Raw genomic sequence first — 15,554 nt, 5'->3', positions numbered from 1 at the left:
AAACTCAAAATGGACTCAAACTCAAAATGTACTCAGAACTCAAAATGGACTCAGAACTCAAAATGTACTCAGAACTCAAAATGAACTCAAACTCAAAATGTACTCAAACTCAAAATGTACTCAGAACTCAAAATGGACTCAGAATTCACTGGGTCTCAGGCGTACTCAAACTCAATTGGACTCAAACTCAGTCCGGCTCACACGGCTCAAACTCACTCAAGCTCAAACTCACCATGCCACACTAGCCTCGCGCTCACTCAAACTGCGTGAGTTTGAGTCCAAATGAGTCTGAGTGAGTGGACTCATGAGTGAGTTCGCCGACCTCTGGTGTCCAGTAGGCGTGCCTACTAGTAGTATGCCTATTCAGACCAACTACTTTAACCAGTGCACCTCAAGTGCACTGAATTAAAAAAAGGGCAAGTTAACCCCTTGGCTGCCACCGAGGTAAGCAGTCATGACACTAGGCAGCCCTCAGCTCCAACTCCAAGTTATTCAGGTGAAAGCCTTAAAGGGACACTGAAGTGAACTTGTCAAGCTCCTGTTTTGGCTTGCACTGCGTAGACTAGCTCAAATTAACACACTTTTCATTGTTCATCCAGTTGATAAGTTGGTAATTATTTTTTAAAGCGCGAAAAAAAAAACTACCATGCGCGGTCTGCGGCGGCCGCACCAACTAAAGGCTGTGACGACAGGAGGAGATGCACCGTGATTGGACCATGTCCAAGATTAGCATTCAAACAAGTTTCGGTTTCGGTTCTGTAAAACAACATGCTTGACATCCGACGGCGTATTGGATGGGCATTCTCGATCTCTCAGTAATCGTCGTACCGCGCTTCTGCCATGTTGTCAGCTGTAAAATGCCTAAGATAAGCCTCCCATGACAGCTTGGAATCGTAGCAACCACTAGACGAGGCCTACGCAGTGGATGAATGCCCTCCGCGTCCCTGCAGACGCTCAAATGCCATCCGCTTTTCCCCCATATTTGGAGCTTGCCTCACTAAAGCCTGTATCGTAAAAAGCGTGTTCACACCAGGCCAAGGGTCTGTTGATGCTGGTCTGTGCCCACTGCCCACGAGCAGTCGGTGCTCATGGCAACAGCACACCAATGAGAACTCGCTGACGCATCAGTGTCAGCCTGCGCGCTTTCTGTGAACTAGTTCGTGGAGGAATGAACGTTACGGCCCAAAAAATGGTGAACTCAGTATAGAAAACATCGACCGAAATGAAAAAATCAACCTACAAAAAAAAAAAAAGAATGTACCCTCGGGGATTCGAACTTGTGACTTGCAAAATAATATACTTAGCGCTCCAGACCACTCGGCCACGGACCAGCACTCCCAGCATTGGAAATATGAGGTATATACTAATGTGTAGCCAGTTTACACTTTTATTTAGTTTTAGCATTTCAAGCAGCTTAGGTGACTATTTGTTGTATGGCGCTCGTGCAGTAAGCGTCCCCCAAATTTCCACAATATCTCACGTCTTAGACGGAAAGCATTCTCAGATGTGTGGTTGTGCTGCTGACCGCTGTGCTTGTTCACCCAGTGCAAAAAAGTACTTCCTGCTCCCTAGTTTCACGCTGTACGGTAGAAGTTTCAGTTGATTTCATTTCCTTAGTATCTATATTGACTTTGCTGACTCTTCTCCTGCCTTCAAGTGGCCTTAGATTTTCTACTAGCGTACCAGCCAGTAAAGCGTCGCATGTGCGCTTGTGCAGCGCTTGTGTGGAGCGACCTTGACTTGGCGCTTGATACAGTGTACAAACTTACAAACTAAAAAAAGGCGCATTCTTCCATTCACAAACGTGTCGTGGCTTAGTTTCAACTGAGCGAACGAATTGCGACGACCCGTCAGTGGCCGGCAGACTAAACGCTGGGCCGACTGACTCTGTCGGAAGGTCGGCGAGCCGTGCAGTAGCGGAGTCAAGCCAAGTCATCTCCTCCTGACGTCACACGAAAATGCCACAGAAAATGGGCGAGGATGCACAGAGGAGGGCAGCATTTTCCAATTGATTTTTCTACTATATAAATTTGCGTAAACGCGCTCAGAGGGGTCGAAACAGGGCCTAGGGACTCCGGGCTACAACTTGCGCTAGTAATCCCGCAATGTTAACAAATCACTTCAGTGTCTCTTTAAATTCCCCATTCTGCAAAAAAAGCATGGTGGTTGTTGTCTGGTCAAGAAAATGGCCACCGCTGTAACGAGTAAATAAAAAGGTGTGATCTTATGGGATGTGATTTGACAGGTCTGTACTATAACAGCCCGTTGCTCTACCAACTGCTAACTCCACCTGTTGCGAGTGACGAACAGGAGTAGTTTTTTTCAATGTTCCTTTCTTTGTACATGCACATTTGGGGGATTGGCCAGGAGTCCGGAGCTTTGGGGGGCAATGTGCCCACTTCACAGAATTCACAACGCTATGACTTGGAAATGTAGAGGTTATACTAGAGCACTGCACAGGCCCGGGCTTAATGCCGTGGGCCTGGGCCGTGCTCGGGCTCGAGGCCTAGGGCCCGGGACAGGCTCAGGCTTGATTTCTTGGGCTTGGCTGTTAATATTTACGACATGAAGTGTAGAAAAGAGCATTAAATGTGATGTGAGTTTATTTCTACGCGCCTCTTGACGTTAGTTCTATGCATTGTTCTAAAAAGATGTTTTCTGCACCTGGTAGTACCTGTAATTGTATTTCATGTACTGTGTCCAGATTTTATATTTTGGGGTATAACATACCAAAGATACGATTGCAGGGAATGACATAGCGCGGAAGGGATTAATTCGGAAAACCTGGAACTTTGCATCTGTGTGTGAACGTGTTTCACATGCCGCACCCAATGAAATGCGGCTGCCGTGGCTGGACATTGAACTCGCGTGCTAGGGAAACAGAACCGCTGAGAAACCACTGCAGGGAAAATATTTCAATGCACGTACATACTCGTGGATTAAAAGGCGGCGCCAAAAATTTCAGCATACCAATTTGTGGCCGAGACAACGATGTTACGTTGCCAAGAATCTGGTCATGAAATGTGATGGTGTCTCTAAAGAATACAAACTATCAGTATGCCGATGTGACGCAAACTGAAGAGAGTGGAAGAAAAAGTACGTGCACTATTTAACTCCAAATTTTTGCCTTCAATCCATGATGTGTTGTACAGACGAGATGCTCCGTCTGATTGCCCGCTACGAAGACATTCAACCAACTACATAATAAATTTCCTCCAGCATCTAAGCACGAGCGTGTCACACCCACACGGGCCCTCCTTAGGCTTGAAAATAAATTACCGGACCTGGGCCAGGCCTGGGCTTAAGATGACGGGCCCGGGCCGGGCCAAGGCCAGGCTCACTTATAGACGCCTGGGCCCGGGTTGGGCCCGGGCTTCATATAGCGGGCTTGGACCGGGCCCGGGCCCTAAAATCAGGCCCGTGCAGGGCGTTGTGCAATAGTAAATGCTGTATAACACCTGAGCACGATTGCACATAAGGAGAACAGGTGCACACCAGCTGAGCAAAACCGATTTCAGGGAAGCTGCGGCGTGTGCCAGTCTGCTTGCGAACGTAGTTCGCGCTGCAAGACAAAGGAACGAAAGGGAAGAAAGAGACGCATACACAGTGTGGCAGAAAATAAGCTGGTCGGAGCAATTTGGGCCAAAAGATGAAGAAACAAATACGAAGAATGAGATGCAAATGTGATGTTGCAGCAAAGGAGTTGATAAGTATCACCAGGCTTTCACCTTCCAAGCTCAAAAGCAGAGTTTTGCGCCTCGAGGAATTTTTTGCATTAAAATTTTCCCATGCTGCTATCCATCTCTTTCTTTCTCTCTCCCCCCTCCTCACTCTTTTTAAGACCCTTCCTGATGACCATTCCTGCTGAAGTCTGAAGTTATTGGGTTTTATTTTTTCTCAGATTAAAGCTGGGCCTAATCTTGACACCATTGTGGAGTTTCAAGATCGTGAGCGCCTTGAAAAGCTTGAAGCATTTTTTTTTTCTTTTCTTTTTTTGTTATTAAACTTTTTTTTCCCCCTTTATGTACAAATGTCAGTTTTTGCTAGTTTGGCTGCAAATACATGCATGCTTGATAAAAGGTCACCTTTTCGTTGTATAAGAGCAACAAAAAAGAGTGTTCGTTAAATTTCTTTTTAATTTGTCAAAGCAGTGAAGGGTTCAAGGAATATTCATTTTTAAGTATACATAGCCTTCATGTACATGGTAGACTCAGCAGTGCAGGTGTACTCTGTTATACGAAGTTGTGTGATTGTTGCAGAAAGCCTTCATGCAGTGTTGTGTAACCTAGCAAGTAAAGGTCACTAATGCTGCTTACGTTCAGAGTATGGGGGACTGTTTCAATCCAGGGCTGATATAAACAGCGCAGTTTGGAGTTGGAATCAAAACATGTGGGACTCCACCTGCCGGTATGCCATTGGGGTACCCGCCGCAGTGGCTCAGTGGCTAAGGCGTTGTGCTGCTGTGCACGAGGATGTGGATTCGATTCCCGGCCGCGGCAGCCACTTTTCTGGTGGAGGCGAAAAGCAAAAACGCCCGTGCATTCGAGATTTCGGCGTACTTTAGAGATCCACAGGGGTTCGAAATTGATCCGGACGCCTCCACTACGGCACGCCTCGTCACCTGTGAAGCGTTGGCGAATTAAACCCCCCCATTCAAATCAAAATCAAATGTGCCATTGAAGTGCTCATTGGGGCGTTCTTGGGAAGAAAAGGCAAGTTCGTGGGCTGCCATGGGGCGCCGTTTCGCATAATTGGGGGCAGTAAAATGGAATTAACAATTACACTTGCAGTCAAGCCACTCGATGGGGTGTGTGCTGTTGGGGATTCGGCAGCAAGGCCTTGCAGTTTGGGGTACGCATGGTGCGTACCAAGAGCAGCCACAGAGCTAGTAGTTGGCAGCCGAGCATTTCTTGCATGCAGTGCGATAGGCTGCTTCGAGTGGGTTCCCATTGAGCTGCCTTGCTACTAGTTTCACACGCATCCATTTCCTGTGGGTTCGTGTTTCTAGATATACTTTGAGACTGCCGATAGGAAGGCCTTCTGTGCTTGTTCCGTACTGGGCTATAACAAAAAGGCCCGTGCATTCGAAATTTTTGGGATACTGCATAATCCAAGTTGGCTTAAAGTAATCTGGAACCCCCCACCGTTATTGCACCTCACGGCTTTAAACTCCTTCTTTTTCTGCTTCTTTTATCTGCAGGAGCAATGGCGCCACACTGGCATGCGGCAGCCTGGTGGAGGACAAGGCGGTCCACTCCCAACTCATTTACAATGAGTACATAGTGTATGACACCAAGCAGATTAAGCTTCGCTTCCTCGTTAAGGTGCAGTTTTATGACCGGCTAATTTAGGACTCACCTGATGTGCACCTCAGAGCCAAAGAGGGAGTATGGGTGTTCATTTAAAAATTCCGGGATCAAACAACAATTGTGGAATAGTTTTTTCATCCTTCTTATCCAGACATGCTGTTCATTTGTCTGCTGGCTAAAACAATGTCAGCAACCGTGTTAATTTCACTCATAGTGGTTATATTGTGTACTTGTCATTTAAATGAAGTTTCAGTCTTGTGTAATGTTTTGTTTTTGTTTATTGGTATCGTGTGTTAGGGAAGGAAGTCACCAGACGCATACTCAGAACCCAATTAGGTGTTCAGGTTTTATGATGTTTTTCGGTCTGCTGGCTAAAACAATGCCACCAACCATGTTAATTTTACTCATACTAGTTGTATTGTGTATTTGTCATTTAAGTTTTGTTTTTCTTCAGTAGTATCACATGTTAGAGATGGAATTCAGCAGAACTCAGAACCCAATTAGGTGTCCAGGTCTTTATCTGTGATCAAACAACCATTTTGTTTTCATCCTGTGCATAGAGACGTGCAATTGCATATTATCTGCTGGCTAAAGGAATGTCGGCAATTACCTATGTTCATATGTTCATACTAATGTACCTGTTGTGAAATAAAATAATTATACTTTTTGCAAGGTTTTTTTCTTAGTAGTATCGTGGGATAATCACATCCCGAGAACTTGTCTGTATAATGCAAGTTTGCACTTGTTGGTACTTCTTGCTACATTGTTGTGGTGGGAATGCAGTGGGAAAGTGCAACAATATAAACATAAAAGGAAATATCTGAAGTACAACTGTTAGCTTATTTTCTTATGTGTTAAAGCATCCATGTTGTACTAATGTACTTTGTCTCATCTCAAATTAAAAGCTACAAAAGTGCTTCACATTGCAAGTACAATGTTAGCAGTTTCATGAAAGGGGAAAAAGTGAAAGTTTCAAACATGAGCTGCACTGGTTGCTGAACCAGCACTGGTTCATTTGTACACTTTCCTTAGTCACCACAATTGGGATGAAAATCTAAGTAGTATGGATGGAAAAACAAACTTTGGTCAGGCCACACACTTTGCAGGATCAATGTAACCAGTTGCTAGGTGTACTTTAGTCACTGCATGTAATAATCGCACGTGCGTCATACCAGAATCTGGCTGAAGCCACTTGAAAGTGACGTTTGCAGAAGATGTGCATTCGCCTTTGACCCTCTAGTCCAGTGGTTTGCAAATGGGAGTCCTGCAGGTCCCCCTGTGACACTCCCTCTTTTTTTCTTTTTTGCCAAACTTTGCCAAGAGCAAAAAAGGAAAAGGGCCTAGAAAAAGAAAGAAGCGGGGTAGCTTTTTGTGCAACATTGCAAATGTGCCAGAAACTCAACAGATGGGCATAGAAATAAGTGTGCAGCCAACTTTGGCTACAAAAGTAAATGGTTTAAAATTATCACTCGTACCAACGTGCTTAATCATGGGGTCCCCCTTTATCCTTGCAAGCCCAGAAGTTGTCCCCAGCATGCTCATGGTTGAGAACCATTGCTCTGGTCCATTAGCAGCTGCTATTGCAGGAACTGCATAATTCTAATGTGTGCAGTGAGAGCACCAGCACTACACCTTGTATAGTGCTCTGCTCAACCATAGCCAAATTAAAGTTTGCGACTTTGTGCAGCTCCCAAAGCCAGATTTTTGTGAACTAGAAGCCCAGAAAAACCAATTGCTAATGTCCTGCACTCCTTCAAAAGTCATGTTTATAAAAAGATTGCCCCCAATCACAATAACACTTTTATAACACACACCTCAAGCAAATGGTCTAGATATTAAGTAGTCCGCTTTTCTGATGGAGGCGAAAAGCAAAAACGCCCGTGTGTTCGAGATTTCGGTGCACGATAAAGATCCCCAGGTGGTCAAAATTAATCCGGAGCCCTCCACTACGGCGCGCCTCATCGCCTGCGTTGCGTCGGCGCGTTAAACCCCACAATCAATCTAGATATTAAGTAGTGGCAACCACTTTCTAGCCAGCTCCTTATGACGTCACTTAATTTGTGATTGACGAGTGCGACCAAAGCCACCACCGAGAAGCATGATTATGCATTTGTAATGGCGCCTTCAGTTCCGTTGGTTTGTACTACTTGAATGCCTATGTGCAATTAACATTCTCATAACTGTTTTTATTAATTTCCATATTGTGTCACTGCTGACATTGTGTTGTGAGCAATTAGTACGTGTTTTCAAGTTGTTTTTTTTTTATGTTAAAAAACACCCTTAAAGACCACCAAAATATTAAAAAAATTAATTGCCTTGATGTGAAAAATTGTCTTACGTTCGCTTCACCCAGTACCTCTGCTGCATTCAGGTGCCTCTGAACAAATTTCACAATGGAGAGATTAAAAAGTGACACATGAAGTAAGCGCAGCACACATGAAGGGTGCCCGGAATGACTTACTTTTGCCGTAAATCTGGGCTTCAGGTGGTTTATTTGTGCATAAGAGTGCATGATGAAGCTCGCAGTGCCAATGGTGCATATCAGTATATTCAATGTTTTTGTTAAGCCAGTAGTATTAAAAGTAGGGTGTACCCGCCACGGTGGCTCAGTGGCGAAGGCGTTGTGCTGCCAAGCACGAGGTCGCGGGTTCGATTTCTGGCCGTGGCAGCCGCCTTTCTGATGGAGGCGAAAAGCGAAAACGCCCATGTGTACGAGATTTCGCCGCACAGTAAAGATCCCCAGGTGGTCAAAATTAATCCTGAGCCCTCCACTACGGCGCACCTCATCACCTGTGTTGTGTTGGCGCGTTAAACCCTACAATCAATCAAAAGTAGGGTGTACTGCACTGTGTGCGAAACAGGCACAGGATGCAGCACAAGAGTTAATAGTAAGAGGAAGAGCGGAAGTTAATAGTGAGAGGAATAGCTAGAGGAATAGTGGGTAAATCTGCAACTTTTGCAGGAGAATAGAAACAAGATTTACCACTAGTGTCTGGGAACATTGCATTGTCCTCATTATAAACAGCGTACTGAGGTCCAGTGTAGGACAAAGTCCTCTCCCATTGACCTTCACCCACTCCAGTCTTGCACTGCTTGAGTCCATTCCTTGCCTCCAAATTTTTTTTTTGTCTCCCCTTCCCCTTCTTCTGTGGTATCATGAACAAGAGCCAAGGAAAACTAAAACATTAGCTATTAAGAAACAGCTAATACCGTGCTTGTAACATCAGTGGCATCACTTTATTTTAAATGGCACATGGCGTCAACATGCATCTTTCACAGTTTGTTCAATTTAAGATACCTGTGTAGCATAAAAGTTGTAGCAATATGGCATGAATTTGGGTGAAGTTGTACTGGTTGAGATGGTGATGTCTAAGGAAATGGGCTTGCAGAGGTAGCACATTATTGTTACATTACTGAAAATGAGTTCTGGCTTGAAAAAGGGCAATAGGAGGAGGGGGCCAGTAATTGTGATGACAAGCACACAAGGAATGAACTCAACATTAGAAATAGTCTCAACATTCTTGGGAGGAAGTGAACTTTTCAGATAAATTAGTTTCCATGCAGTGACGGTGGCACCATAACTGGGATGAAATGTGCTTGCAGCTTGGCATTCAGCTGTGCAATTTAGGGGTGTTCCGTTTTCATTTGCTTCAAGGCCAACTGCACTGACATTTCACCTGAGCCAAATTCACATTGAATGTACAGTATGTACTACCAAACCAACTGGTGCATGGCTGGTAGCCCCAAGAAATGCGTTGTGAATCAGGAATTTTTCAAATAGCTCTGTCGCAGGAGATGCTGCGCTTGCTGGCAGATTGTGCAAACAGCCATGAAGCGGGAGTGACACTGCAGCCAGCCCTGTGCTTTTTCCTATGGCTAGCCAGGAGAACCAGTTGAACTGTGCTGGGAGAGCTTCTAGGTCGAGGGCGAAGCGTTGCGCGCTGGTTTGCTTTGGCAGGCTGGTCGCGTGTGGCCGCTCGCTCACTGGCCGAGCCGGCTGGAACGTCACTTTAGCATGGCCGTGGTCCTTTGCGCTGCTGATACTCGCATTTGAGCTGTCATTTTGTGCATTGCAGTCTTTTTAACAGACTATACGAAAACGTTTTCAAGAGGTTGAAATTTTGAATGCAATTGGCCTTTAATGATTTGGGCAAATCGTAGCACGCCCAACCAAGATAAACGTACTAGCATCAGACCTCCTTTTTCGTCATCAAGAAAACACTCGTATTTGTCATCTTCTGACAGTTGTTAGAACAGCATAAGTACACGATGTCAGATATGTCTTTTGTTCCCGTTAGGACATATGCAGCCAAAGCACCACTCGTCACAGCGGAACCGTGGAACTGGTTTGTAAATGTTTGAACATGTTACATATAACAGCAAGAACCAGTTATACATCCCAATGCACAAGCGAGGTAATCAGGAATTTTTGAAAACCCTTCCACTCCCTTTTTGGGAATGAAAGGCCGGGCTGTTTTCAAAAATCCCGAAATTTCAAGCCTCTAGGTCCCCAGTTTCGGTGGTTGGCGTTGATAGGTCAGTCAGTCATTTAGTCGGTCAGGTCTTTCTGGCGGGCATTTAGACAGTCGCTCCAATTTTCGGGAACGCAGTGTCTAGAGTGCCGTCCGACGGCACTCTAGCTGATCGTTGTAGGCATGGCTAGGGTGCCGTCCGACGACATTCGAATATTTATCACTAGGCTAGCACAGCCCAAAGAGTCTGTCGTTCTAGTGTAGATGATCCGTCTTAGCTTCTTGACCTCAAAGTTAGTGGTTCGAGACCGGCTTTTGCCTCGTTTTTTTTTCCAATATTTAATTGAAGTCTAATTTTTATGCCTTAGGTTAGTTTTGGTGTTTAAATGATTTCTTTGTGTGCCTTAGGTTATCTTATGTTATGTTTAGGTTAGGTTGCCTAGCCTTACGTTATCCGATGTACTGCCAGACGCGGCAATTTTGCCACAAAACGCCGGTGGACGTCGATATAGTGGAGTGATTATAATACCGTCGGACGGCACTCTAGACACGGCCTTTCGGGAATTAGTTGGAAGAGCAGTTGCAATGCGAATTCTCAGCTTTTGAGAAATATTCAAGCATGTTTGCCCGATAAAACAAAGCTATAACCGTACGAAATTTCATGATGCTAATTAACTTACAATTATGTGCTTGAGCTCAATTTCAAGACGGTCGCAGTTCAGTATCGCACCCATTGGTTAGCACAGCGTCCTGACACACTGTGGTTAAATTTCGCCCCGACAGCCTGCACATGAATACTCTCACCTGCTGCCCTTTCGTAGAGACCCCTTCCTTTCAGTGCGGGTTTTTTCCCTGTTAAAATGTTGCTTACACTCAAGCATTGTAAGCAAAAATTCTGTATTTTGTATCCAGTGCCCTGTAACATAGCTTCTGAGCCAAGCCCTTCCAAAGCCTTGTGCCGTCTTATATATAGCTGAAAGCATGGCTGAAAGAAAATAAATTGAAGATCCATCGGTGGATCTTTAGGTATGTCCGTCTCTCTCTCACAAAGTTGAGGCACGACTCGATGCACATGCTTTGCCACGTTTTTGGGCGCCTGCATGCGGCATTTCTTTTTTCGTTTACCATAATCGTTCCTAGTGCACTAACCGTCTCGATGGTCATGTTTGCTTGCTTTAGCAGCAGCATTGGCTTCCTGTCACTCCTTTTTTCCCCACCAGTGTCGGCCTTCTATTGCGCCCATTCCCAATTTCCTTCCTCTTTTGCCCCCCGCATGTGCTGCACACTTGTTCTACAACACGTACAAGGGGTGGCAGGAGTCATAAAACCCGTTGAAACGCAGATGAGCCGTGCTTAGACTTGTCTCCATGGCTACGTCGCCAGCTTTATGAAGGCAGCTATCTCCACTCTATCATTCTGCACCTTATTTCGCTCGCTTTACACACCAACTGGATCGACGTGGAAATTTTGCCGACATGTCCCATTTATTGCTTACACAATAATAATCGCTTGGGATGGATTCCACCACAGAGGCAACACAAATAACGCTTTAAGACTGTGAAGCAGGGAAAACTACCTATCAAAGCCTCTGCAGACACCTCCCAGAATGGACCTTTTTCCAGTAGCGATCTGCGCATGCGCGGGCTGCCGGTCTGCCATTCTTGGCAGGCGCCTCGGGCAAAATAAACAAAAGCGCGCCCCTCGGTTTCCTGCTTAGAGAGCGGCTATAATCTGCACGTTTTCTTTTTAAATGCAGAGCATTTCAGTAACTCACGATGTCACCCGCGTTGACGTCCGTAGTCCGCACCGTCGTTGTCCCTACTATATAAAAAAAATACTATCCGGCGCCAGGTTTCGATCCCTCGACCCTGCGGGCGGAAAGCAATGTACATGGTGCTCTTACCCACTGCGCCACAAAGCCGACACAGAATGGGACGCTACTAACGCGCCTTATATCCTTGACTCATTCAAATTACTGCTGACGAGCGCTCTCTCGTCAGCAGTTGCCACAAGTGCAACAACATTAACGTAACGCAAACTACTTAACGTCGTGCGCCCCCGGAAATGCTCTGCATTTGATCGTGCCCCTCGCGAGGGGGATGTTTCACTGCGTCTTCCTACTGGCCATATAGAGTTCCTGTATATGCTCCCTACGGGAGCAAGAGTTGCGCCTTTGATTTCCATTCGCCGCTCGCGACCCTATAGGCCTCCTGCGCTGCCCAGGGGGCGCTGCGCAAGCGGCTTCCGGGCAGTACTTCCGGGTAGTACAAAGCTGCGCGGGTCCCATAGGATCCCGTGTTGACAGAAGCAAAATGAGCTCGACGCTCCCGATTTAGTTTTATAGGTGGGTTATTAAGCGCATCGAGAAGGCCCAGTCGAAAGTAGGAGAAAGATCCCTGCAGTGAGTATCTCCTATTCGAAAGGAAGAAGAACCTGTAGCCCCGTCAGCATGCCGCAACGTTTCGTCGAGCATTCAAGGGGTCACGGGCGTCCGATATGGTAAGGTTATGTGTTCGTGTCTTTTTTTTTTTCCTCACGGCACGATTACTAGAACTTGACTGGTTGATTGATTTTAATATTAAACAGTATATAGACACATGTGCGTCCGATCAACCCAGACGCACACGTGTCGATTGCCTTACTTTAGGATTCATACGAGGCCCCGAAGGGCCTGCCAACCGGAGACTGCGAAAATATACCTGAGGAAATATCAGCTCTACTACATCATATTGCATCGAATGCTTCAGCAGGCAATACAAGATGGTTTGGACATGCATTGAAACGGTGCCGCGGGTCACTCAAACAAGCCTTCAGAAAGTGCTCTTACGTTTGTAATGAATGCAAAAATTGCCTATTTGGCTGATACCTGTTGCTTTACCCTGTGAAATGAAAAATGTAGTTTTCTGACGCAGCCCATTCTTTTTATATCACTTTATTTTTAAATGCAACATTTAAGTGAAGAAAGCGTATTTATAATGCGAGAAGCGCACATGCTTTGATTTTTAAAATTTGGGTGCGCTTGGTTGGCGCCTAGAACTGCCGGTGCCTCAGCCGACTTGCCGACTTGTGGGTGTACGAAATTAACCCGCTGACATCGGTTAACTGTATGTCACAGGGTTTTTTCTAACGGTCACTGCCGTCTCGTTGTGGTTGTCGTGCTTGTCCAAGGGCGACCGAACGCGGGAGTAGCACGCGCCGTAGTCGAGTAAAGACCACCCGCTGAGAAGACGTAAGGGCCCGCGTCGCGGCGCCACTTAATGGTGGTGTCGCTCTGCAGGCGACTAAGTAAAGTTGCTTCTATCTATCTTCTAACGGTCGCTGCTGTCTGTTTCTTTTTAATGCGATAGATTGCCCTACGGCATAACAGGGGGGTTTAAAGGTACAACATTGCACCAGTTGCACGCAGAAAGCCAAGAAGAGACCGTTACTGGGGTCCCCATATCCAACGCTTAAGATCGGGGCGTCTCCCAGGATGGAGGCCTGTGCCTCGGAGGTGTTGGATTCTGGCGTTTCTAAGACCTGAACAAGTCCACAACAGGTGTTCAACGTCAGCTTCTGGCGCAGGAGTCGCACAGAAGGGGCAGGTGTCCGCAAACGGGTTGTGGTATCGGGCAGGCCAAGCGTGAGCAACTGCTCGCAGTCCGCAAGATCGTGTTACCGCGGCGACATGCAACGCCGCCGCAGAACTATGTTTTTTTTAAATGCAGAGCATTTCAGTAACTCACGATGTCACCCGCGTTGACGTCCGTAGTCCGCACCGCACCCCTCCCTACTATATAAAAAGTGGTTTCCGAGAACTCGTGCACAAGATATCCTGGTCCTGCAGCCCCTCCCGCACTGACCAGTCACCCGCACCTTTCACATGAATGTCACGGTAGCAGGCGAACGTTCTCGTGACTAATCTGCCGTGTTCGAAGCGCCCCCCCCCCCCCTTTTTTTTTTCATTTTCGTAACCCCCTCACTGGCAGCCATGTGCTGGGGCAGCCTGGTCAGTCTCAAGAGTTTTCGCCCCTTCTCTTAGAAAGCCATTATTGTATGCACGTACGAACCCACCACGAGGAGTCCAAAGAGAAAAAAGCGTTCGTTACTGCAACTGAGGGAAAAGCGGCCAGCAGCCGCTACATGGCCTCCGTGACATAATTTGGGCCGTCGAGGAACGTCAAGACCTGGAAAGAGAGAAAAATCTTCGGAGCGAGTTTCCAAGTTATCTGATGGGCATAGAGCAGCAATTCTTGGCTGAGGTACTTTGCGACCCCCTAAGCTAAGTACTGGGTGTGTTGGGTGTCAACGTTCTGCAAGCATTTAAGATTTCAAAAACATCCCCCTCGCGAGGAGCACGATCAAATGCAGAGCATTTCCGGGGGCGCACGACGTTAAGTAGTTTGCGTTACGTTAATGTTGTTGCACTTTGTGGCAACTGCTGACGAGAGAGCGCTCGTCAGCAGTAATTTGAATGAGTCAAGGATATAAGGCGCGTCCGTAGCCTCCAATTCGGTGTCGGCTTTGTGGCGCAGTGGTTAGAGCACCGTGTACATTGCGTTCCGCCCGCAGGGTCGAGGGATCGAAACCTGGCGCCGGATAGTATTTTTTTATATAGTAGGGAGGGGTGCGGTGCGGACTATGGACGTCACCGCGGGTGACATCGTGAGTTACTGAAATGCTCTGCATTTAAAAAAATACTATCCGGCACCAGGTTTCGATCCCTCGACCCTGCGGGCGGAACGCAATGTACATGGTGCTCTAACCACTGCGCCACAAAGCCGACACCGAATTGGAGGCTACGGACGCGCCTTATATCCTTGACTCATTCAAATTATTGCTGACGAGCGCTCTCTCGTCAGCAGATGCCACAAGTGCAATAACATTAACGTAACGCAAACTACTTAACGTCGTGCGCCTCCGGAAATGCTCTGCATTTGATCGTGCCCCTCGCGAGGGGGATGTTTTTGAAATCTTAAATGCTTGCAGAACGTTGTCACCCAACACACCCAGTACTTAGCTTAGGGGGTCGCAAAGTACCTCAGCCAAGAATTGCTGCTCTATGCCCATCAGATAACTTGGAAACTCGCTCAGAAGATTTTTCTCTCTTTCCCGGTCTTGACGTTCCTCGACGGCACAAATTATGTCACGGAGGCCATGTAGTGGCTGCTGGCCGCTTTTCCCTCAGTTGCAGTAACGAACGCTTTTTTCTCTTTGGACTCCTCGTGGTGGGTTCGTACGTGCATACAATAATGGCTTTCTAAGAAAAGGGGCGAAAACTCTTGAGACTGACCAGGCTGCCCCAGCACATGGCTGCCAGTGAGGGGGTTACGAAAATGAAAAAAAAAAAGGGGGGGGGGGTGCTTCGAACACGGCAGATTAGTCACCAGAACGTTCGCCTGCTACCGTGACATTCATGTGAAAGGTGCGGGTGACTGGTCAGTGCGGGAGGGGCTGCAGGACCAGGATATCTTGTGCACGAGTTCTCGGAAACCAAACTTTTGGGGGTGCGCCTTACTGCCATTTTTAGTTCGCCGTGGCGGCCGCTAGAGGGACCGGTACTGGAAAAAGGTCCATTGAAGGCCACAGTGCCTGGTCACAGCAGGGTTTGCTCCGTACACCGTCTCCTACTCATAAGATCAGTTTCATAGGTTCTCGCCTCTGAGTGCTGTGGTGTTCTTTGTTTGTTTGAGGCCTTTTCTGCGTAGTTGCGGTGAGCACCTAACGGCACCCAGGTGGCAGGCCAAATATAGTAAGCAATGCTATCAAATAGTGTGGGCAATTAATGCTCTCC

At 46.8% G+C, this 15,554-nt stretch overlaps 1 protein-coding gene across 1 annotated transcript in view; it reads left to right on the top strand.

The window, feature by feature from the left end:
• The window catches only part of LOC144155550 (poly [ADP-ribose] polymerase 2-like), a 48,795-nt gene extending 42,823 nt beyond the window's left edge, over nt 1-5,972 (top strand). Inside the window, exon 14 of the mRNA XM_077687067.1 lies at nt 5,201-5,972. Coding sequence (XP_077543193.1) covers nt 5,201-5,351 — 151 coding nt within the window. The 3' untranslated portion in view covers nt 5,352-5,972. The remainder of the gene's footprint in view (nt 1-5,200) is intronic.
• The last annotated feature ends 9,582 nt before the right edge of the window (nt 5,973-15,554 follow it).

This window comes from Haemaphysalis longicornis, unplaced genomic scaffold, assembly GCF_048455015.1.
Source record: "Haemaphysalis longicornis isolate Haplotype H1 unplaced genomic scaffold, Haemaphysalis longicornis Haplotype H1 scaffold_1, whole genome shotgun sequence".
Lineage (NCBI taxonomy): Eukaryota > Metazoa > Arthropoda > Arachnida > Ixodida > Ixodidae > Haemaphysalis > Haemaphysalis longicornis.
The sequence above is the reverse complement of the archived record's forward strand: the minus strand, read 5'-3'. Positions and strand labels throughout refer to the sequence as shown.